This window comes from Aquarana catesbeiana, linkage group LG02, assembly GCF_042186555.1.
Source record: "Aquarana catesbeiana isolate 2022-GZ linkage group LG02, ASM4218655v1, whole genome shotgun sequence".
NCBI lineage: Eukaryota > Metazoa > Chordata > Amphibia > Anura > Ranidae > Aquarana > Aquarana catesbeiana.
Genome location: NC_133325.1, coordinates 450,146,365 through 450,172,510, shown reverse-complemented (window position 1 = coordinate 450,172,510; position 26,146 = coordinate 450,146,365). Strand labels below are relative to the sequence as shown.

The 26,146-nt window shown below is 39.6% G+C and overlaps 1 protein-coding gene across 6 annotated transcripts in view; it reads left to right on the top strand.

Annotated features, from left to right (window-relative positions):
* Nucleotides 1-25,573, top strand: part of DLGAP3 (DLG associated protein 3) — a 623,552-nt gene extending 597,979 nt beyond the window's left edge. For all 6 annotated transcript variants that reach the window (XM_073615583.1, XM_073615577.1, XM_073615578.1 and 3 more), the window contains 3 exons: nt 6,985-7,076; nt 23,154-23,297; nt 23,851-25,573. In XM_073615583.1, the coding sequence (XP_073471684.1) occupies nt 6,985-7,076; nt 23,154-23,297; nt 23,851-24,069 (455 nt within the window). In that variant the 3' untranslated portion in view covers nt 24,070-25,573. The remainder of the gene's footprint in view (nt 1-6,984; nt 7,077-23,153; nt 23,298-23,850) is intronic.
* Nucleotides 25,574-26,146: the final 573 nt, after the last annotated feature.

Below are 26,146 nucleotides of genomic sequence, written 5' to 3'. Positions count from 1 at the left end.
TGAGACTGTGCACTGATGTGTACCTGTTCTGGCCCCCGATATACCAGATCTTGGGAACGGGAAAGATGACTTTCCATACAATTTATTAGCTATCCAAACTCTTCTAAAGTGGACAGGGCTGCATTTGCATGGAGGGGTAAGAGAGCTTGGTTCTTCCAAGGGTGGAGTATTTTGTACAAATAGTGAAAGATGCATAGCCACTTTTTCCACAAAAGGGCTGTCAGTGACAGAAGAACATTTGTGAACACTCTGGGAGATGTCGTCAGGCCAAACAGAAGGCATACAAACTGAAGATGAAAGAGGGAAAATGTAGTCATCATGGACTGGAATGTGTAAATAGGTATCTTTTATAGATGAAGAGAACCCAATCTCCCTCCTGTAGAATAGTCTGTAGAGACTCCATCTTGAAGTATTCCTCCAGTATTTATTTAAGTGTTTGAGATCTATGTCAGTCTTCCAATCCTCTGTCTTTTTCTTCTGGGAGTAAACACCCAAAAAGCATTTGTGGCATGGAACCGGTATCACAGCCTGCTGTTCTGAAAGAATTTTACAATAAAAAAGCAGGACTAGAACCAGAATGAACTTTGTATGGGAAATCTTCTGAAACGTCCATGTGTGGCCTTCCAACACTGTATTCACCACCTATTGTTCACCACCCATTTGTTCTCTGAAGATATATTTGATTTTCTCATCCATTAGAAGTGGAACATTTGGCCGCTTTGTGAAGGAATATTGGGAGTTTTTTCATGATTTATAGAACTCTGTGTGGACTATAAAAGTGAGTTTATTTAAACTTGTCCTAAGTTTGATGTACAAATTGGGGTTTCTTCATCGGGTGCCTATCTGGGTATAAAGCCTGACTTGTCTCCTGTAGCCTTGGAAATTGCTGCATTTAGGTGTCCTTTTATGAAACTGAGATCAGCGGTGATCCCGAGGCTTCACCGCTGATCTCAGCTCATTACCAGTTTATGAAACTGAGATAATCAGCGGAGAACATGTTCTCCGCTGATTATCTCAGCACAGTGAGAATTTGTAACTGACTTCACAGAAACGGCCAGTTTATGAAGGTGCGATCTCAGCACCTCACTGGCGATCTGTGACAGAATTCTCACTTTCTGATTCACCATTTCAGAAGTGGAGAATCAGAGTGAGAAGCCTGAAACTGGCTGAGTATTCTGGAGAAAGCAAGAAGTCTTTTGACTTCTTTCTTTCACCAAACAGTCATAGTACATCTTCCCCACCATTACACACCCCAAAACCAGCAGGATAGGAATTTATAGTGTATATATATATATATATATATATATATATATATATATATATATATAAATCTGCATATACAGATATATATAGATATATATCTATATCTATATATATATTTATATATAGATATAGATATATATATATATATATATATATATATATATATATATATATATATATATATCTATATATATATATATATATATATATATATATATATATCTATAGATAGATAGATAGATAGATAGATATTTATTGATATATATAGACTATATCTATCTATAGATATATCTATATATCTATATAGATATATCTATATATAGATACATCTATTATATATATTTTTACATATATATATAATCTATTTATAGATATAGATAGATATATAGCTATATATATCTCTATATGTAGATATATATGTAGATATATATATATATATATATTTTTTAGATGTTCACGTCTCTGGCTGGGTTCACACTTGTGTGATGCGTTAACCAGCGTGATTCCTGTGCGGGTTTTCACATCGCACCTACATTGACATCTGCGCACCACTGTGGGTGTCAATGTAAAGTTAATGACACCCCCAGATCATTTCACAGATCGCAGTGCGAACTATGTAATGGTGCAGGAATCGGATCGCATGGGTGTTCACACCCATGCGATCCGATTCCAGTGCGGACCAAATAAAGCGTCCTGTACCATTTTGGTGCAAATGCAATATGATTTAGGGCCAGTTCCCACTGCTGTGGTGTCCGAGATCGGATGTGATTCGCACCGCACTGCAGTGCAAAATCACATCCGATCTCTGTGCGATTCGATTTCAGCCATACAGATAGTATTGCTAAATTTGCATTGCACTCGGACCAAACTCATACAGGACACTTTTTTTGGTCCACAGCAGAATCGGATCGCATGGGTGTTCACACCCATGCGATTCGATTACTGTCCGAGTTTGCAGATCGCACTGCGATATGCGAACTGATTTGGGGGTGTTGTTAGCTTTTAGGCCCAGTTCACACTTGTGCGATGCTGGACATCGCACAGGCATCGCATGTAATTCGCAGCACACTGCCATTCACATTACATGCGATGTCTGTGCGGTGCGATATCAGCTGTACAGATAGTAAGGCTGATATTGCACCGCATTCGGTGCAAACACGCACAGGACCCTTTTTTCTGTTCGGACCAGAATCGGATCGCATGTGTGTTCACACATATGCGATCCGATTCATGTCCGGACTGTCAGTTCGCAGTGCGATATGCAAGCTAAACTGGGGGTGTCGTTAACAATGTATTGATACTCCCCAGCGATTCGCATATGGCAGTGTGAACTGACATGCGAGTCGGTGCGATGCGGTAACCCGCAGTGGATTCGCAGTGTTCTCGCATTGCACCAGTTTATCAATTTTTATGTTTATCAATTATGAAATATATTTTATTTTAAGTTATTAATAAATATTTATACTTGTATACTTTATTAAAATTATTTTTTTAATGATTATAAATGTATTTTGCATTTATATGAATGGTATATAGCTGCATTACATATGTGGATTGCATTCATTCACTATACACCATTCACATTTAAATAGGGACATGTATGATCTTTAAATATTGATAAAAACAATGTTTTTTTTTATAATTAGGTTAATGTATATTGTGTAGGGGGAATTTAACTTTATTATTTTATTAATATGTTGGGGAATAATGTGTGCTGATTTGTGTTAAACTTTTGTATTTTATGGTTCTCATACTGTAATCCCGCTATATCACGCGAGATTACAGTGAGAGGAGCCATTCTCAGGAGTTCCCGGCGTTTGTAGATCGCTCCTCAACTCAACATGAGAAGCGATCTACACACTTTCATAAACAGGCACTCAGAGGAGAGCGATCTCCTCTGAGAATGCCTGAGAACTGAAAAGCGGTATTTTACCGCAGTTTCATAAAAGGACACCTCAATGTGTTGCCAATCAGTGAATGACCCTTAAAGTGTTACTTCAATTTTTTTTTAAATTAAAATAACAAACATGTTATATGTACCTGCTCTGTGCAACGGTATTGCACAGAGTGGCCCCAAACCTCCCCTTCGGGGGTCCCCATCAGTGATTTTGGCTCCTCCTCTTGTTTTTGGGACTACCATAGCCAGCCCCTAGCTATGAGGAGAGCGCAGTCTGCACGCTCCCGACCTGTTTGTCTATGGAGCCGCACTCCATAGACTTACAGAGCGGGACTCAAGCCCCCCACTTTCTTTTCACTTAATCTGCTTGACAGCAGCAAGAGCCAATTGCTCCTGCTGTTGCTCGAATGCCCTGTAAAGAGGAAAAGAGGGAAGAATAGATGCAGCCGTGCACAGTGCTGATCTCTTCTCCCCTCTCTTCCCATTCACACAGGGGAAGGGGGGCACATAGAAACTAAAAACATTTTTTACCTAATGCAAACAATGCATTAAGGAATAAAAGGTTTTTAGGTTTAGTAACACTTTAAGTGGAATTTTACACCAGACTTGCTTAGAAGCAGTGTGTGCAAGCCATGGCTTGGGCTAGAGGGCATTTTTCTCTGTATCATACCACAGCATCACTTTTGCCAGGAATTTAATTATGTCAGTTGAGGCTTCCAGCATAAAAGATGAAGTGAGCACAATATTTCTCATTAAAGCAGTCATCTCGGATTTACTAAGATTCCAGAATCTACATCCTCAGTCCAGACCGCAAGAGCTTTTGAGACCGATGCTAAGTCCACCATGGGTTTACGCACAGCTCTAGTTGTCACGTATAACTTTTTGACGTTCAGATCAAGTCCCCCGTCCAAGGTATCCCTACAAGATACAGTGCCTCTAAAGGCAATGTTACATGCCTCGCTATCCTCATTAGGGCTGCATCCACTGCAGAAGGGTTATTGAGAGCCTTCAGATTTGCTTCTCTGAAGGAGTAAAGCTTAGTTAAATGGTTCTTGAATGTTGTTTTTTTTTCTCTAGCCTGCTCCATTTTTGATGGATCAGATATATTATTTCTGTGATTAATGGAAATGCAGATACTTTCTTTTTCATATGTTTAAAGTACTTTCTTTTCTTTTGGGGTTGCTGCACTGAGTCTTCTCACAGGAAGACTTGTCTGACTGCCCTAACGAATGGCTGCACCAAAGACAATTCAAAGCTCACCATTTTATCTCTTTCCATTGTGGAGTGGCTAGAAATCTCTGACCTGGCATCCTCCTGCAGAACTGACACAGGAATTTCTGAATGGCTTGGAGGTTGTTTGTGGGTCTGACTAGTAGAATCCTGACTTGTAGAGGCAAAACATTTCAATGTGTCTTGAAGTACTTTTTTCATCATTGAAACCATCTGGCTGCTCTCCGGGAGTTGCACAAATTTATAGCTAACAGTCCTATGGGGATGGAGGGGGAGGAGACTACTCATACATGTCAGGAAAGTCTAGACACATTTTGCCTAAATCGCATGCAATCCTTAAACTGTCAATTCACTATTCCTTTTGTGTTTTTATATCAATCAGCGTCACCCCTAACTATCCTAAAGTGCTAAGTGCAAATTAACAAACATACAATACTGTGCAACAATATATCAACAAGTGCCAGCAGCTGTACACTATTAGTGAATTCACCTCACTATACAAAACAAATAAATATACTTATACAAAGTGCAGCGCTAATATCGTGGTGACTCTAATATCAATAAAATCACGCAAATAAAATTACAAAAAAATACAGTCATCATAATTTACAATAAAATAAAGTTCTATTGTGAATAAAAATATATGTGACTTCAAAAAATGTAGCAGCATAATTTTTGGTCAAAATGTATCAAGAGAAATTACTTATTTGCAAAATTTTGTAACAGAAACTAAGAAAAATGCATTTTTTTGGAAAATTTTCGGTCTTTTGTAGCATAAAAAATAAAAACCCCAGCAGTGATTAAATACCACCAAAAAAAGCTCAATTTGTGTGAAAAAAATTATAAAAATTCCATTTGGGTACAGTGTTTCATGACGCGCAATTGTCATTCAAAGTGTGACAGCGCTGAAAGCTGAAAATTGGTCTGGGAAGGAAGGGGGTGAAAGTGCCCAGTATTAAAGCGGTTAAATATATATTTCTGTCTTTGAAATGTATGTTTTTATATATATATATGTATTATTCATATTTATCCACATATATGTTGCATTTTTGGTGTCTACTACTACACTATATACTTATTTCTTACACACAAATGCACTTTATGTTTCTTAAATATTTTTTAAAGCACTATACATGCTCATTTATTCAGGAGCTGCGGTTATACAATTGGAAATTTTTTTGATTCATTTAAATTTCATTTTTTTTTTTTGTTATATATAATTTTGGTATTTTTCCATATTTTTCTCCTGGCTATATGTGTGTCTTCTATACCTAATCACACTGGTTTACTATTTAATTAATGTTCATTCAATCAATTAATTTTAATTGATCACATAATTGATCACATGATCCATGATACACTACTATATATTTGTGGCAAAACTTTGTGGCTGTGTAGCTATGACTAAGCACTATTGAGAGTGTGAAATGCGCCAGTTAATCTGTCCTGTACCCTGCTATGGTTTGAACTTTTGTTATTTTATAAAATAAAGGGGTTTATATTGGAGTGTGGCTGTCCAGATCCTCCTTCTTCTAAGGGGTGGGGTCACCCTGTGATTTCAACAGGTGACCCCCACCCCTTTTGTTTATTTTGCAGCGGGAAGTGGGGGGAGCTGTCATTCAGCAGGAGCCTTCGTCGGGTGTGGATCAACAAACATGGCAAGAGTTAAAAGCTTAGTAAGAAAAAAAGAATCCCATTTAGCTGAATGTGAATATTCTGTGCATGATGCATCATTAATTATGTATAATTTTTACACAGGGTGATGCCGATTCTGTATAGCACTACTTAACCACATTCACACAAGAGAATTTTAAAGTTAATCAGTAAAATATAATTTACAAGGAAACTAAAATGGTATTGGGTTGATTTTATTTCTTTAACTTCGGTTTGTATGTTTTTCAAAAAAAAAAATTCTATTGTACAAAATATATATTTTCTACATTTATTACATGTCCGTGACAAGTGTAGGTGACAGCAGTATGGGTCTTTCAAGGAAGTATGGGTCTTTTAGAGGAAGAGCACAGCCGATGCCCTTCTTCTAGCTGGAAATCTGTATGGAACTGCACGGATTGTGGAGTTGGAGGTGGGAGAAGTCAGTCCGACTCCTCTCACTCATTCAGATATCTTCATGTTATTTGAGGTTGAGTTCTGTTTTTTTAGCAGAACAGTTGAGATCAGCGTGATGAACAGACATCCAGAACAGTGCTATCTGTCTAGAACTAACTTATAAATAAAATAAAATAGTATAAATAAAATAGTATAAATAAACTATTTATACAATATTTTGATTCCAATTTTTAAAAATGTAAAACTGTTTTTTTTAACATTCTGTTTTTTATTTTGTGCTTACTTACCCCCAAAAAAGAATATATCCATCAACATTATACATTCTCTTTCAGTGCCAAAAAAAGTATAAAATGAGTAGGAGTTGGGCAAGAAATACAAATTACAAGAAACAGAGACAAATGCCATTTATAGCAAGTCATGAAAAGTATTTTACTTTCATTTTGATCCTTTAGCAGTATTGTGAACAATTTTTATTTCAACTTTTTATAAGATGATTCTTAAGCTTAAGCTTCTCTTTTGCTTTTTAGTTTTGGAGAAGATTCGCAGTGCAGTTGGAAGCTCTCAGCTCTTGATGTCTCAGAAAGTGCAGCAGTTTTTCCGGCTCTGCCAGCAGAACATGGTATGTCACAATCTTATTGCTATACATTAGTGATACAATGCTATATGTACTATACTGTTTACACAAACATACTTACAGTATATTGCATATCTTAACCAGGAAGTAAGTGCTTGAAGTTGTGCTACAAACAGCAGACATGGGGCAAGGACTAGGCACCAGCATCCCCTGGAGTCTCCTTGCAGCTGATCTTTACCCATTACTGATTTACAATGCTTCTTCTACACTGTCCTTTTGTAGATGTAGTCATCTTGATAGAGGCAGGGTTTTGCTTCCTTATTTCAGAGCCTCCAGCAAGGAGAACAAGGAGTTACATGGTAGTGACATCATCAAATTTCACTACAGACTAGACTCTTTAGACTAGTAGTCAGAGGCAATAAAACCTTGAGCCGGCCATACATGGATTGAAATTTGTCCAATCAGCATGGACTGGTTGAATTTCAATCCATGTTTGGGCACTGAGGCTGTACAGAATTCGATCTAGCAATCAACTTCTGTACAAATTCCGACTACATTTTCCCCACTCGATCAGTGATGGAGGCTATAGCCTGCAACGCTGATCGTTGTATTTTGTTGGTGAAGAAGTCTCACCGCTGCCAAAAAATAAAAGCTCAGTGGAGGGATTCCACCATCCACATTGAGTCTGTGGATGGGGGAATAGAGTCAGTTTTTTTCATTCAACTTGTTGCTTGAGCAAAAAAACTGTATCATCTATGGGTTGCTTTAGACAGAAGCATTTTCAGATATAAAGCTATGAAGCTGTAGGAAAAAGAGTACTTTGGAATTCTCACATACCAGGAAGTGCTCTGTTATTTTTAAGGAGGAATTAAAGACAAAGAGTACTTTTTAACATTTCAATTTTTTTTAAACATGGCAGATCTTTATTTTTATTTCAATTCCAATTTAAAGTGCACCTATCTTTTAAAAGACAAACTTAACCTCTCCCCCCCAAATAATTAAAAACGTATTAAAAAGTTATTGAGAACATTAAATTAGCAGTAACCAGACACTTATCACTACCTCTTACACACAGAAATTAGTCTCATTAACCTTCTCTTTCTTTGCATTACATATTAGGGCCCCATTGAGCTGAAGGGATAAAAAAAATGCTGTGGCCATACTGCTGGTTAAAAAAAAAGAAAGAAATCTCCACACATTTATAAAGCCCAGAAAAACAGGCAGCAAGTACTTTTTACAGGCTCAAGTGTCACTGAGGAGAGTTGGTCTGCCTCCATGTGTGACAGGCGAAATGACTGGGCAGGAAGTTCAGTGATTTTACAAGGCTCAGCCTGAAAAATAACAGCATTGAGACCCGAGTGTCTGCAGTGGCGGTGCGTCCATAAGGGCACACGGGCGCCGCCCCGTCTCTCCTGCCACCCCCTCTAGCACCAATAGATAAATTCATGCATTGCATGAATCTATCTATGGCCACCACTGCCACCCCCTATTCAGGTGCCCGGCCCCTTTTCAGGCACCTGAATTACAGCGTCGGGGGGGGGGGCTGTTTTTAAAGTACCTGATTAGAGCCATATGCTCTAAAAGGCATCAAAAAAGGTGACCTGCGAGCGCCATGCTGGGCACTCGCAGGTAACTCAGCTGTGTTAGAAAAGCAAATTAACATTCGCTTCCTAACACTAAACCGCCTCTCCGCCAATCAGGTGCTCGGATCTGTTACCCGTCACCTGATTGGCTGAAACGACAGGCGCTGTGATTGGACGTCAGGCGTCCAATCATAGCAGAGGACGGGAAGAGAGGACAGGAGAAGACATCGAGGAGCATCAAGGAGCTGTCCCACCGAGACAGGGTAAGTGCAAATGGTGGGCGGGGGGCACACTGGTAGCATTTGATATGGCACACCGGCAGCATATGATTTGAGCACACATTACTGCATGAAGTACTGCAAACTTAGTCCTCTGGCGTACATTTAAAGAATTAAAAAAAAAATGCAGGCAACTGGTTTGCAAGGGCAGTCATTTTGCCTATTTTTCAATTTATAGTTTAAATGTACTCATAGTTAAAGGAGTTGTAAACCCTTGTGGTTTTTCACCTTAATGCATTCTGTGCATTAAGGTGAAAAACCTCCTGTGCTGCAGCTGCCCCCCAGAGCCTCCCTTTTTCTTACCTGAGCCCATCCGATCTAGCGACGGGGATGAGCACAGCAGCTCCAGCCGCTGTCTCGGGTCCTCATTGGATAGATTGATAGAGCAAGAGCCATTGGCTCCCGCTGCTGTCAATCAAATCCAGTGACACAGGAGCCAAGGGCGGGACCGAGTCCTGCTGTCTGTGTCAATGAACGCAGCAGCAGGACTCAGGAGCGCACCTGCACGGGTGCCCCTATGGAATGTGGCTCTCCGTTGGGGCACACGATGAAGAGGAAGGGCCAGGATCGCCGCTGGGGGACTCCAGAAAAGGAGCGTCAGGGCCGCTCTGTGCAAAACCCTTGCACAGAGCAGGTAAGTATGACATGTTTGCGGTATCGAAAAAAACCCCAAAAACTGACCTTTACAATCACTTTAAGTCGTGACAGTTTGCATTGGTTTTTGTAATGGTGGACAGTTGTATGTAACTTGTATAAGGCTGTGGCCTTTCCCCTTTGCTAACAACTTGTTTTTGTGCCATTATTTGAAAAGCCAAATTGTTTAAAGAATGTTAATGCATATGCTTCTCAGCAGTGATAATTATTCTCAGCTTATTCTGTGATTCTTGTATTACCTCAGTTGTGAGTTTCCTGCAGTCTGTTTGAGCTTTGGCAGTATTGTATATATACAGTATCTCACAAAAGTGAGTACACCCCTCACATTTTTGTAAATATTTTATTATATCTTTTCACGTGATAACACTGAAGAAATTACACCTTTACCCTCCGCTTCTTTAGCAGGGCAGAGGTTATCTTGGAGGTGTGTTTGGGCCGTTATCACGTTGGAATACTGCCCTGCGGCCCAGTCTCTGAAGGGAGGGGATCATGCTCTGCTTCAGTAAGTCACAGTACATGTTGGCATTCATGGTTCCCTCAATGAACTGTAGCACCCCAGTGCCAGCAGCACTCATACAACCCCAGACCATGATAACATGGAGGTTGCGAGACGACAGCCAGACCCTGTCCCCAACCTGGTGGAAAGGCGCAGGCAGGCATCTGCGGTCAGAATGGAGTCTGTACCTATCATTAGCATGTCGCAAAGCCTCCTGGACTTGTGCCCAGGTGGAACGAAGACCATGGAGATGCTCCTCTAACGCAGGAATACTCTGCGGAACAAACGAGTCAGGCAAAATGGAAGGTTGGAAACCATAGTTCGCCATAAACAAGGACAATTGGGAAGCAGAATTCAAGGCACTATTGTGAGCAAACCTTGCCCATGGTAAGAGGTCTGACCAGTTGTTATGATGGTCAGAAATATAGCAACATAGGAATTGCTCGAAGGACTGATTGGCTCGTTCTGCGGCACCATTAGACTGCGGGTGATATGCAGAGGAGAAAGCAAGCTGAATTCCCAACTGTACACAAAGGGCTCGCCAGAACCAGGACACAAACTGACTACCCCTGTCTGAGACAATCACCTTGGGTAACCCATGTAAGTGAAAGATCTCCCAAGCAAAAATGGAAGCCAGTTCCTTAGAAGTGGGCAACTTCTTAACTGGAATACAATGGTACATTTTCGAGAGCTGGTCAACCACCATAAGGATAACTGTGTTGCCCTGGGATTTGGGTAACTCCACAATGAAATCCATAGACAGGTGGGTCCAGGGCCTCTCTCCATTGGGTATGGGTTATAGGAGGCCCATTGGAAGGTGTTGTGGTGTTTTACTCTGAGCACACATGGAGCAGGCAGCTACGAAGGTGGTTACATCAGCACGTAGAGTAGGCCACCAGAATTGTTGGGAAATGGCCCAAAAGAGTTGATTCTCCCCTGGGTGGCCAGCAGCCTTGGGAGAATGGTAAGTCTGGAGCACGGCAGTACAGAGACTCTGAGTGGAAAGAATTTTGTCACCCAAAGGAGAAGCGAGACTGGTGTGATCCGTAGCTAGAATACGATCAGGAGGAATCACAGGAACCGGAACCGACTCCATCTTGGAAGTGGAGTAAAATTGTTGTGACAAAGCTTCAGCCCTTACATTCTTAGTACCTGGTAAGAATGAGACAATGTAATGTAATTGAAACTAGACAAGAAAAGAGCCCATCACACCCTTCTGGGAGAGAGGCGTTTAGCCTCAGACAAGAAAGTGAGATTCTTATGGTCAGTAAGAATGAGAACCGGCACAGTGGTACCTTCAAGGAGATTCTTTCAGGGCTAAAATGATCGCTAACAGCTCTCTGTCACCAATTTCGTAATTGCACTCTGCAGGTGACAATTTCCTGGAAAAGTAGCCACAAGGATGCATATCGCTCTCAGAGACAGGACGTTGAGACAGAAGGGCGCCAACTCCAGTCTCAGAAGCATCAAGCTCAAGGATAAAAGGTGACGTAGGATCAAGATGTGCCAACAAAGGACCAGAAACAAAGGCAGCCTTGAGACTCTCAAAGGCCTTAATGGACTCCGGAGACCAACTCTGTGGGTTACCGTCCTTTCTGGTCATATCAGTCAGGGGCTTGACCAGAGATGAGAAGTTATGAATAAACTTCCGATAATAGTTGGCAAAGCCCAGAAAACGCTGCAATGGACTCAGATCCCTATACTCCTAAAAATAATTAAACCAGCCTCAACCAAAGGACTAATTTCTGAGCTATATGCCAGACTGGGGGCTAGAACAATAAGTAGAGTAGGACCTTCTAAGAGCAGAGCGGGGTGGGAGAGAGACGTGGGGGAAATGACTACAGAGCAATGGGATAAGAACTTAGAACGTGGAGCATTGGTCTTGATTTCCCCCTCGCAGAAAGTATCCCACTTATTTCTAATACATAGCGTTTACTATACCCCCAAAATAATGTTTAAACTGGGATGGAGACAGAAGGATGAGTGCCCCAGGTGTAAGGCGACAGGAGATTTTATTCACATGGTGTGGAAATGCCCAAAGCTATTTAGATACTGGGTGGAGATAGTAGACAGAATAAATAAAACCTTTAGAACCATACTAGAACCGGAGGCCAAGACATGCCTATTAGGAAGCTTGGAGGAAGGTAGAGTCCCGACTGGTGCCACCGAAGTAGTGTTGAGGTGCCTGTTCCAGGCGAGAAAACTAATAGCACAGAAATGGCAGGCACAGATCCCCCAACTGTGGAGAATTGGGTTGAGACTCTCAATTCAATGATTTGGAGTGAGAGAGTGGCATGTATTAGGCAAGGCAATTATGGAAAGTTTGAAGGAATGTGGAGGCCTTGGCTGGACGAGATGGGGTTCCCCTATGAGGGGATGGTGAGGAGCAGATGGTAGTTTCTCTCTCGTTTTCCACCATCCCCCGCTTTTGCCTTTCTCTTCAATGAAGTCCCTTGACGTTCTTCTCTTTCATACTTTCTCTACCCCTAGAGGTGATTTTTCTTTCCCCCCAGGTGGCTATGCAATTAATAGAAGCATATGTACAATTAATGATTGAGTGGTGTGGGTGAGGGGGGGGTGTAGGGAGGGGGGGGTGTAGGGTGGGGGGGGGGGGAGAGGGAAGATAAAGTAATAATAGTTTTTTGTACTATAAGATATTACATATTTTATGATGTTGTATGCTTTTTTTTTCTATTTTGCTATTTGAAAAAAAAAAAAAATAAAGAGACGAGAAGTTACGAATAAACTACCGATAATAGTTGGCAAAGCCAAGAAAACGTTGCAGAGGATGTAAACCCATGGGTCGGGGCCACTGTAGGACTGCTGAAAGTTTCTCTGGGTCCATGGAAAAAACCAGCAGTGGAAATGACATAGCCCAGGAATTTAACCTGTTGACGATGGAATTCGTACTTCTCCAATTTACAATCGAGATTGTTCTCTCTTAGTTTCTGAAGCACATGACAGACATCTGTGTGGTGGCTCTCCAGGGACTTGGATAATATGAGGATATTATCACGATAAACCACCACACATAACTGCAATAAATCTCGGAGGACATCCTTAATAAATTCCTGGAAAACTGCCGGGGCATTACAAAGGCCAAAAGGCATTACGAGGTACTCATAATGGCCTGTTCTGGTATTAAACGCAGTCTGAAAATGTCCCACAATGTAAATCCATACTCAATCATGTCATCCAGCGATGCAGATCCATGCCAACCATGATGAATCAAATCTGCCAGCTGCTGAAACAATCTGTTCTCGATGACTGCTCAATACGAATAACAGCTTCCAGTCTATGCCCTGGAATGTAAAAGTGGAAAGTCATCCCGGGTGGTGTCATTGACCAAATATGGACATGAAATAACAAAGTGACACATATTCTTTATTTGTTAACAATATAACATTACAGCACAGCAGTACTGTATAACATTGCCAGTAAGATAATCAGCATGATTACAGTAATAGTGAAAAAGAAAAGAAGAACATAGAAAATGGAGAGATTTTGATAGTTAAAAGTAGATACCCTGAACATGAGTTGCAGAGCTGGAAACCTCAGCAGGTAGCAGAGCACAACCAACTATACATGCACTGAAGCACGGGATATACAGCAGTTTTAACCCTTTGGGTTAACCCACCCGCCTTTAGGGGGTGTAGGATGCTGGGAGGCGGGACGGGGTTTATAATCTTGTGACCACCGTGATTTAATTTTTTTTTGTTCAGGGCAGTCTTTGGTTAAAAAGGGCTTGGGTAATTGGGCACTGTCATTAAAGATAGGTACCAATGCAAAAAAAAAATGGGTAACATAAAAAATATACAGTTCCTTTAAATAAATGCTTGGGGGATGCCTTTAACGTGCACATGGAGTGGCTCAGTTGTAGGATTTACAAAAGCAAAAGTGACATTTAGAAAAAATAAAAAATAAATTTCCACTAAATTACATTTACCAACTGACAAAAAACAGGTGTCTCCCAAAAATCATACCAGACCCTTATCCTAGACAGAGTTCTGGTATGGATTTTTAAGAGGAGCCACAAAAAAAATGATGCGAGGTCCCCCCAAAATCCATACCAGACCATATTCTTTATGAGGGTCTTCTATGGATTTATTGGGGGGCCCCAAGCAAAAATGCAAACAAAAGAATTGTGTGATTCTCCCACCAAAACCCATATTAGACTGGCTAACCAGGGAAGAAAGAGGCAGCCAGTATGCACCCTCCTCCTGAATCATATCGGACCACATGACCTCCACATGGGGAGGAAACCTTGACAGTGGAGGCTCCTTGGCAAGACTCCCCGTCCCAATTTTGATGGGGATAAGGACCCCATCCACATATCCCTGGCCCGGGGAATGCAGGGGTCTGTGGGAGGGTGTGAACTTATAAAAATAGCATGGGGTGAGTACTGCCCTGGGAAACATGTACTAATGTATAAACATTGGAGAAAAATAAAATCCAGTGATTTTTTAAAATTTAATAAAGTTGTAGATAAAGAAAATGCCCAGTTCCTTTAAATAACATGCTGGGGGGGGGGGGGGTGCCTTAACCCTTCCTGTAAATGGGGTGCATCTCTGTGATGTACAGAAAGTGCTGCAATGGCACTCACGTTTACAAAGTATAAAAAGTATTTTAAATTGTGTCAAATTATTTTTCCTTGCTAGCTACATACTGACCCCCTCCAAAGGTCCCCTTAAATTCATAGCAGACCCTATGTATTTGAGGGGTCCTTTGGAGGGGTCATGTGCAGGTCAAAAAAAGAAAAAAAAGAAAAAAGCTGGCAATGAAATGTCATTTCTTGGCAATTTGAACCATATTTTTTTTTCTTTACAGCATATGTAAAGCCACATCTTGAATGTGACTGGGGTCCAGTGTTGGGCATCACATTGTAATAAGGATGTAGGGGTTTTTAGCGAGGCTTCAAAGGTAGACCCTCACCATTTTAAAAACTCCAAGCTGTGGAAAGGCACCTTTGTAGCACCTATATCACATGGGAGTGAAGAGGGTTATTTTCCCCTGCTTGCATTACCTAGAATCTTACTCTTGTTCACTGACATAGAGAGAACTGCTCAACTCTCTATTCGGCGTACTATACAGTTGAAATGGAACTATGTGGCTAGATATGTGCAGTTACTTACGTTCTGAATCAAAATTCGGACACATTTTTTGATATTCAGATGTATCCGAATCACAACAGGAAAGAATTTAAATGAATCTGAGACAAAATTATAACAAAACTAAATTTCGTCCATAATTGAGTCAAATCAAATTCAAATCAAATTCGAAATCAAAACAAATTTGAATTTGAAAACAAATTTGAAATGGAAACATATTGCTGACTATTGCTGATTTTCACATTTCCTGATTTTTTGATTTCCTTCAAAAACTGTGTGCAAGTGCACCTAAAAGAATTAATGTTGTTTTGAAGGAAAAGGGTATTCAAATATTGATTTAGGCCCCTTTCACACTTGTGCAACTTGTCATGCGACTTTGCAGTCCCAAGTCGCAGGACAAGTCGCTCAAGTGTGAAAGGGGCCTAAATCAATATTTTAATACCCTTTGAATACACCATGATTTCCAATGAGTACCATTCATATTTGTGCTTCAAGTCCCAGTGACTTCAAAGTAGTTCCTGCACTACTTTGGTCTACTTTTTCCGATTTTGATGCAACTTGAGGTCCAAGATTACACAGGCAAAATCACAGCAAAACTGCGACAAAAATTGCGGCAAATCATGCGATTTTCAGGTCGCACAAGTGTGAAAGGGGACGTAATCAATATTTTTCTTCTGTTCGCTCACTCTGCATTTTTTAAATTGATAAAAATAAACAAGTAACATATACTGTATATTTTTGAAAGCTTTCTTACATTACGTTATTTTCTCATACCTGTCTAAAAGATTTGCACAGTACTGTACATAGAGAAAGCAAAATGTTGATATATTTCTTTTATACCTTAGAACACTTCACATATTCTGAATAAACCTTATTAATACAAAGAAAATTAATGTTTCAAAAACCAAACTGTCAATATTTCTGGTAAATGAATAATTTTAGCACATTTGTGTCCAGATCAACATACATGCATTTATAATGTGGGACCCTTCTTTTTTTTCTGTTTCAGTCTTCGTATTAAAGGTTTAATTATTTTCTTTCCTGCAACAGGCTGCAGAAAAGAAAATCGCTCGATTCCCCCACCAACACAGTCAGTGTTGATTGGGAATCCCTCCCTTGAAGCTATTGTGTTCTGGGAAGGTGCAGGTAGGACTCACAGTGATTTTTGCTAGCAGCTATGGCCGCTGGCAATAATCGCATGAAAAGTCAGACATGCTGGTTGTACCCAATTTGATCGATGGATCGACTTGAGTACAATTATCCTGCTGATAGATGGTTCGAATCTAAAGATTCAAACCACCTATGTTCAACTTTACTGTAAAGACAAATAGAGAACAGTACAGCCATAGAACTTTTATGGCAAATGTAGGTAGAACTTACAAGCAACGCAGGTGAGACACATTTTGGGAATAACAAACAACAGTGGCGTACGTACATAGTAGGTACAGCAAACTCTAGTGGATCAAACTAGACCGTCAAAACCAGCCAGGGATGGTCAAGAAAAAAAAAAACCTTCCCTAATAAAACTACCATCTTTATTTTCATAGATTACATTACTTGGTGATGAGAAGGTGAGTTACATAGTTAGTCAGGTTGAAAAAAGACACAAGTCCATCTAGTTCGTCCATATAAATAAATAAAAAATAATATCAAACAATCCCATATACCCAATCCTATACCCACAGTTGATCCAGAGGAAAGCGAAAACCCCCCAGCAAAGCATGATCCAATTTGCTACAGCAGGGGAAAAAAATTATTCCTGACCCCAAAGAGGCAATCGGATTTTCCATGGATCAACTTTACCTATAAATGTCAGTACCCAGTCACTGTATATTGCATACATTTAGGTAAGAATCCAGCCATTTCTTAAAGCAATCTACTGAGCTGGCCAGAACCACCTCTGGTGTGAGTCTATTTTTCACAGCTCTCACTGTGAAGAAACCTTTCTGTATTTGGAGATGAAATCTCTTTTCCTCTAGGCGTAAAGAGTGCTCCTTGTCCTCTGTGTTGACCGTAAAGTGAATAATTCAACACCAAGTTCACTATATGGACCCCTTATATATTTGTACAAGTTGGTCATATCCCCCCCCCCCCCCCCTTAATCTCCCCATCCCAAGAGTGAATAAATTCAGTTCCTCTAATCTTTCATCATAGCTGAGCTCCTCCATGGCTCTTATCAGTTTGGTTGCCCTTTTCTGCACTTTCTCCGGTTCCCCGATATCCTTAGTCTTAGTAATGATTTGTACAGGGGCAAAATGATATCGCTCCATACCTCTCTTAATACAGGAAAGGACTTTGCTTGCTTTGGAAACCGCTGCGTGGCATTGCATGTTATTATTGAGCTTATGATCTACCTAAACCCCCAGATCCTTCTCCACTACAGATCCCCCCAGTTGTACTCCCTCTAGTATGTATGATGCATGCATATTCTTAGCCCCCAAGTGCATAATATTATATTTATCAACATTAAAGCACATTTGCCACATAGTCGCCCAATTAGACAGTGCATTGAGGTTGGCTTGTAAATTGGAGACATTCTGTAAGGACGTTATTCCACTGCATAGTTTGGTGTCATCTGCAAAGATTGAAATGTTATTTTTAATCCCAGACCCAATATAATTTATAAGGATATTAAAAAGTAAGGATAACCTTAGACAATTTAAATGCAACTTTGAATGCAGTGGAGCGGATCTGCAGTGGAGCGAATCTACTGTGCATAAATTATACCAAATATAAAATAAGAATATATTGTATAGTAAATTTCCAATCCATTACCATTATCATTACCAGTATTTAACTCATTGGATCCTGTTAAATTACATTGTATATGTACAGTATCTCACAAACGTGAGTGCACCCCTCACATTTATGTAAATATTTTACTATTTCTTTTCATGAGACAACACTGAAGAAATTACACTTTGCTACAATGTAAAGTAGTGAGTGTACAGCTTGTATAACACTAAATTTGCTGTCCCCTTGAAATAACTCGACACACAGCCATTAATGTCTAAACTGCCGGCAACAAAAGTGAGTACACCCCTAAGTGAAAATGTACAAATTGTACAAGTCAACATACTTGACTGTAGGTAAGACACACTTGTCTTTGTACTCCTAACCTGGTTGTCGCCACATACGATTGACACCATCTGAACCAAATATGTTTATCTTGGTCCCATCAGACCACAGGACATGGTTCTAGTAATCCATGTCCTTAGTCTGCTTGTCTTCAGCAAACTGTTTGCAGGCTTTTTTGTGCATCATCTTTAGAAGAGGCTTCCTTCTGGGACAACAGCCATGCAGACCACTTTGATGCAGTGTGCGACGTATTGTTTGAACACTGACAGGCTGACCCCCCACCCCTTCAACCTCTGCAGCAATGCTGGCAGCACTCATATTTTTTCCCAAAGACAACCTCTGGATATGATGCTGAGCATGTGCACTCAAATTCTTTGGTCGTCCATGGCCAGGCCTGCTCTGAGTGGAACCTGTCCTGTTAAACTGCTGTATGGTTTTGGTCACTGTGCTGCAGCTCAGTTTCAGGGTCTTGGCAATCCTCTTATAGCCTAGGTCATCTTTATGTAGAGCAACAATTCTTTTTTTCAGATCCTCAGAGAGTTCTTTACCATGAGGTGCCATGTTTAACTTCCAGTGACCAGTATGAGAGAGTAAGGGCGATAACACCAAATGTAACAAACCTGCTCCCCAGTCACACCTGAGACCTTGTAACACTAACAAGTCACATGACACCGCAGAGGGAAAATGACAAAATGGGCCCAATTTGGACATTTTCACTTCACAGGGGTGTACTCACTGTTGTTGCCATCGGTTTAGACATAATGGCCGTGTGTTGAGTTATTTTGAGGGGACAGCAAATTTACACTGTTATACAAGCTGTAAACTCCCTACTTTACATTGTAGTAAAGTGTCATTTCTTCAGTGTTGTCACATGAAAAGATATAATAAAATATTTACAAAAATGTGAGGGGTGTACTCACGTTTGTGAGATACTGTATGTATACTCCTTTTAATGTTCCTTGTTTCACCCCCAACCCTATTCTGGCAGCAGTGTTTGGTGTGCATAAGTGAAGGCATAACATGCTTGTAATGACTACACTAAACTTAAAGTGATAGTAAAGTCTATACTAGTACATTATGACAGACTTACAATACCTTGAAAAAGTATTCATCCCCCTTGACATTTTCCACATTTTGTCATTTTATAACATAAATGTATTTTTTGGGATTTTATGTGATAGACCAACACAAAGTGACACATAATTGTGAAGTGGAAGAAAAATGATCAATGTGTTTCAACATTTTTACAAATAAATATGTGAAAAGTGTGGTGTGCATTTGTATTCAGCCATTTTACTCTGATACCCCTAACTAAACTCTAGTGGAACCAATTGCCTTCAGAAGTCACTTAATTAGTAAATAGAGTCCATCTGTGTGTAATTTAATCTCAGTATGAATACAGCTCTTCTGTGAAGCCCTTGTTAGAGAGCCTTGTTAAAGAACCTTAGTGAACAAACAGCATCATGAAGGCCAAAGAACACACCAGACAGGTCAGAGATAAAGTTGTGGAGAAGTTTAAAGCAGAGTTAGGTTATACAAGTATATCCCAAGCTTTGAACATCTCATGGAGGACTGTTCAAAATAGAAAGAGTATGGCACAACTGCAAACCTACCAAGACATGGCCATCCACCTAAACTGACAGGTCGGGCAAGGAGAGCATTAATCAGTGAAGCAGCCAAGAGGCCCATGGTAACTATGGAGGAGCTGCAGAGATCCACAGCTTAAATGGGAGAATCTGTTTACAGGACAACTATTAGTCGTGCACTCCACAAATCTGGCCTTTATGGAAGAGTGGCAAGAAGAAAGCCATTGTTGAAAGAAAGCCATAAGAAGTCCTGTTTGCAGTTTGTGAGAAGCCATGTGGGGGACACAGCAAACATGTGGAAGAAGGTGCTCTGGTCAGATGAGACCAAAATTGAACTTTTTGATCTAAAAGCAAAATGCTATGTGTGGAGGAAAACTAACACTGCACATCACCCAGAGCTACAACGGAATGGTTTAGATCAAAACATATTCATGTGTTAGAATGACCCAGTCAAAGTCCAGACCTAAATCCTATTGAGAATCTGTGTCAAGACAGAAAATTTCTGTTCACAGACATTCTCCATCCAATCTGACAGAGTGTGAGCTATTTTGCAAAGAAGAATGAGCAAAAATGTCACTCTCTAGATGTGCAAAGCTGGTAGAGACATACCCAAAAGATTTGCAGCTGTAATTGCAGTGAAAGGTGATTCTACAAAGTATTGACTCGGGTGGGGGCTGAATACAAATGCACGCTACATTTTTCACCCATTTATTTGTAAAATATTTTGAAAACCATTTATCATGTTCCTTCCACTTCACAATTATGTGCCACTTTGTGTTGGTCTATCACATAAAATCCCAATAAATTTTTTTTTTTTTGGTTGTAACATGACAAAATATGGAAAATTTCATAAGGTATGAATACTTTTTCAAGGCACTGTACATACAAACGCAGCTCTCTCACTGCTCTCCCTTGTCCCTGGCAGCTCCCATCTTCGCCCAGTCTTTTTTCCGGGGTTTGCAATCTTCAGTCACTTGATTGGCTGTTCTGGGGCGGCGTCACTCCCGTGTATGCGCACCGGAGTCATAACGCTGTGACACACAGAGTGGGCCGTAAATGTGGTCTAAACTGTGCATAGATCACATTACTTGCTGACAGGCGGGGGAGATTTAGGGTCTCTTCTGTTATAAAAACCCTGCCTGTCAGTGAGTTTTGTAAAAATGACTTTACTACAACTTTAATTGTTATGCATGTGTGTCATAAGGTATACAAAAAGATAGTATCTTCGATCACGTGAGTTTCATGTTAGCAGTAGTAATTACATTTTTATCTAACTCACAATGTTGCTCTCACAATTTCCAATAGAAATCTTATATCAGATATTAGAATCACATACTCATGCAAATATGTCCTTTAATACTTTGGCTGTATGTATTGGATCTTCTGCCTACTGAGTACCTAGGATTTTCACATGGTTACTATGCCGTTCCTGGGTAAAGTTAGGTGACTATGTTGTTATTTTAGATAATGTGCCTGATACAGTAAGGCCTCTTGCACACTGTAGCTTGAAAAAGCTCAGTACAGCTTTTTTTTTTACTGAGCTAAAATACAGCCCATTAATTGTAATGTGCCTATGCACACAGGCGCGAAAACAAGAGCCATGCATTCTTCAGTTAAAACAAAATAGAAAAATCTGCATTTTTGCTCAGTAATTTACGCCTCATGCATGCAAATGCAATATGACCACTTATTGTGCGGAACAAAACCGCGAGAATACGTTTTCGCACGTGCATGTGAAAATTGTGCAGACGCATATGCGCGAAAATGCGTGCGAATGTGCGCAAATGCATTAAAAAAATAAACTACTGAAAAAGTAGATGCCCAAACAGGAGTATCGTGTGCAAGAGGCCATCAGTAAGTTTGCGTTACAGTAATCGTTTCTACCTTTACTACTCATTGTACTCTAAAAGTTCAGTTTCTGAAGAATATATAAAGGTTGTGTGTCTTGATATATTGTTGGCACAAGGTACCTGTCTGTTGTTGTTTCGGATTAACTGTAATATCCTGAAATTGATAAAAAAACATGATTCAACATATTTTCCAATAGAAGAATTTTGTGGTATTTCATGAATAGCATCAAGGTGTTTGGGGTCCAGCACATGTTGATACGTTTGTAGTTCAACTATTTTTTGACAATATAATGATAATAACTTACAGATAATTTCATGGTACATATTCTGTTGGGCCATAATGAAGGCTTTTATGTTGTGAAAACTTATTTTTTTATCTGATAAAATCACAAATATTTGAACAGTTTATGAACAAGTAGTACCTAACTAATTTTCGGATATTCCATTTGAATTAATATATATTTGAATTGAATGTGAATCAAATTTGATTTGAATATTTGATTGAAAATTTTTGAATCAAACAAAATGAATTATGAAAACTAATCATTCTATGTAACTGAGCAACATTTTTAACTTAACGAATCCATTTGTAGCGAAACAAAACCAATACTTTCGTTCTGCACATGTCTACTTTCATCCCTTAATGCTCACAGCGTAAAATAAACCAAAAACATCAGCCAGGTGACACATTGGGGTTGATTTACCAAAGTCAACTAGGCTGTGCACTTTTCAAAGGAAGTTGCACTATGCAAGAGAATTTGCCCCAGAGCTTGTTGAATGAGGTGAAGCCTTGCTGACTTCCATATTTCACATTCAAGCAAAAATGCAGTTTTTTTTTATTTTCCTTGTCAGTGAATGGGTATTTGTTTGCAACGTGAAACTTCATCACATTAACTAAACTCTGGGGCAAATTCCCTTGCCAAGTGAGCAGCTTGTTTGCCTTTAGTAAATCACCCCATTGACTGAAATTAAGACAGCCTTTGTTTGAGTGTGTCACCATTTTAAAAATGTTGTCACATAATGAATGTCTGCCAGGGAGTAAAAAAGGAAAAGATGTGAAAGGGGATGCAGAGAATATGTATGTTAAGGTGAGCTATAGACACAGACAGCTTAGACTCAAAATTAAAAAAAAACCTTTTACTTGGAGTTGCAATTTAATACAGGAGGATGGAACTTAACAGAGTGACTAAACACTCCAAAATAGCCCCAATTAAAAATTAAGTTTTTCTTAATGTAATTAAGTTTTTCTGTATTAATGAAGTATGACAGCTATTTCCTCAAACACTTTGCTGCAAACAAATATGGGTGATACCGGGGGCTATAACAGTGTGGCATTTCATAAGGCGATCAGCTTGCTGGATTTTTACATGCGATCCCTGTGGTTGCAGGAAAGAAATTCGCTCCATCTATGGCCGGCCTTACGCATCTATGCATATAGACATTAGAATTGGCAATTTCACTTATGCAATCCTATTTACTTGGTCTTCAGGATCCCACGTCATTCCCTCTGCCTACTTCTCAAGACCTGGCAGGTTTCTGGGATCTCCTCCAACTTTCATTTGAAGATGTGGGGATGAAGTTTGCAGAGTTGCAGCAGCTAAAGGAAAATGGATGGAAGCTATTGGAAACCAAGGTAAGAGTTGTGTCTTGATTTCTATCCAAGACTAAAAAAAGTCTTGACTATAGATACACTTTAATGTTATCAGCTATAATTGCAAAGGCTGAAAATAACTTAGTACTTTGTTTTTTTCTATTTCCACGGTAGCATTTACAGTATGCTATCAACTTTTCTTTGAAGTGAACCCATGGTCTGAAGTAATTTAAGTCATCTGTCTTAGCAGTTCAGTTTGCCATGCTCACCTTCCAAGAACTGACTTTCAGCCTTCTAAGCTGTAATATAATCAAAGAGCAAATGATCTGGAAGGGGAACAGGGTGAGCTAGGCTTCTGAGAGAATCACGTGAATGACTTCAGTGCTTCTGCCATGAATTTTGAAGACACTAAAGTGCCTGTAGCCACTGAGGCCTATTAAGGTTTGGATTTAATTTTTTTCCTGCTTGCTAAGAATGTGTACAATAAATACCTAAATGTTCATAGCATGGCCACAGTTTTACTTTCAATTTACTCCACTATGCTTGAATTTTTTTTTTTGTTGGAAACTGTCTTTGTTACATCTTCTAATTTTAGGAGGAGAAGAAGCTTCCTCCTCCAATACCAAAGAAGCCACTCCGTCAGAAAGTGCATCCAGTCAAAGACCGTTCTTTGGACTCCGTTGATCGCCAGAGGCAAGAGGCTAGGAAGAGGCTGTTGGCAGCCAAACGTGCTGCCTCATACCGGCACAACTCTGCCACAGAAAGTGCTGACAGCATAGAGATTTATATTCCTGAAGCTCAAACCCGACTGTGAAGAGGACAATGTACACTATCCTTTTGTACGCGCTGTATATAAAAATATACATATATACATAGAGAATATTTAGAGATTATTCTAAGAAAACAAAAACACTGAAAAAATGACCACAGCTGTGTAATTCTGGGGAGGTACCTTTAACCCAAACCAAACTAACCCATCATCAAAAGACCCTCCCCTTTAAAGGGCAGAGCTAGATAACCAATCAGTGCTGTTTCCACTGCTGAGGCTGGAGAAATTTGTCTAAAGCTCCAGCCCTCTCCCTTTCCCAATCTCCCCTCCCCCTCCTCCTAATTCTCATATGTAGCTTGAAATATGCTGCATTGTGTAGCAGTACTGAGTATGACCACATTTAACCACTGTGTCAAAGTCTTTTTACATTTAGAACGAATCTGTAATGCACCCCAAAATATTAGGCATTAAATGCTTATAGGCCCATAAAACCAAACTAGAGGAGATATTTTGAATAATTTTTGTCCTAAAAATCTTATTTTTAGATACATGGAAATAGTCTGTATTGGGCTGCAATGCAGTGTGTTCTGTTTGTAGCTGTGTGAACCTGCTATGTACTGGTTCTTGCATGTTTGAAAACACAGGTATCTCACTATGGTGGGAAAAGTATATACACAAATAGGACAAGAAGGCATTTTTCTTATTAAGGTTTCTGGTTGTATAAACTATAGTTAATATAAGGGTACACTGCAAAATAACTTGCCATCATGTCCATTTTAAGAACATGTTCAAAAAACTGGTGGTCACTGCAGCTTTGCAAAGTTTCCAGTCAAAATGAATGAGAATTTTTTGTTCAACTTTGTTTTTTTTTTTGTTTTTTAGTTTTTTTGTAGACCCTTACAAATACATACAGTAATAAACAAGTTAATATCACTGCCTCCCACATCCGGATCAAAGGGTTTTGCACCCTAAGTGAGGTGTATTATCTCACTTAGGGTGTAAAAAATTATCAAATTCTAATTTCTATAGATTTTTTAATTCAACACACTATCCTTACATCTTCCTGTAACTTTCACTTTAGGCATGGATACTATACTCTTATAGACATAGATATGCATTTTGGGATACTCCTTTCAAAAAGCATACTAGAGTAAAGCCACCTGATTATAATTGTCTACACAATGCCAATTGTAATATCCATCAGTAGTTTTTAATATGCTTTAACCAAACATTACAGACAGACCACTTAAACAAGTCAAATGCAAATATTACAGCATAAATTACTGTGGATGCAAGCATATTCTCACTGTTTTTATTTTGGATAATGTTGTCATTTACAAATTTGGATACATTTGTAATATACCAGCTTGGAAACATTGCTCTAAATTTTCTCCTGTTAATAAAGTATAGTAACCTGGCCTACTGCCATACAGAGTTGGGGTTACAAACAAAACAACATAATTTATATGTTTTATTGTGGCAAGCAGATCAGGTTAGGTACAGAATACACTGGTGGCCATAATAGAGATATCCAGATGAATAGGTGAACGTCATAGGGAAAAAATCTCAACAAGGGACTCTAATGCCTAATAAAATTTGTTTAGGCCCATTTTATCTTTTGGGTTCAACCTTATTTTATCTGCTGTGTGAAGTTCAATAGGGCTTGTTTAGCTTACAGCCGAACTCCAGATTTCTGTCATTTTAACGTACTTCATTTAGACCAAGCTGGTCAAAACAAACTATTACTTTCACTAACAGATACAACTGCTGTGAGTGCTGTAGAAACTGAATGTAGCATTAGCTACATACAGTATGCAACACTTTGTTCCTGCAGCAGGATTGGGCTTTCCCAAACCGCTCTTGGAACAAAATCGAGTTGGGCTGAGCACTGCTTGGCCATTTACAAGAAGCTTTGTATTTTCTGAACTAATTCAAGTTTTTTTCTGATTAGCTGGGATGGAAAGGTGGGTGGGTAATGTGACAATCTCCACCACAGCCAATCTGAGAAAGCCTTGTACTCATTCAGAAAAAACAAAGCTTCCTGCGGATGGCCAAGCAGTGCCCTGCCCAATTCAATTTTGTCCTGGGAAAGGGACAGAAAGGCCTCCTCCCGCTTCTGGAA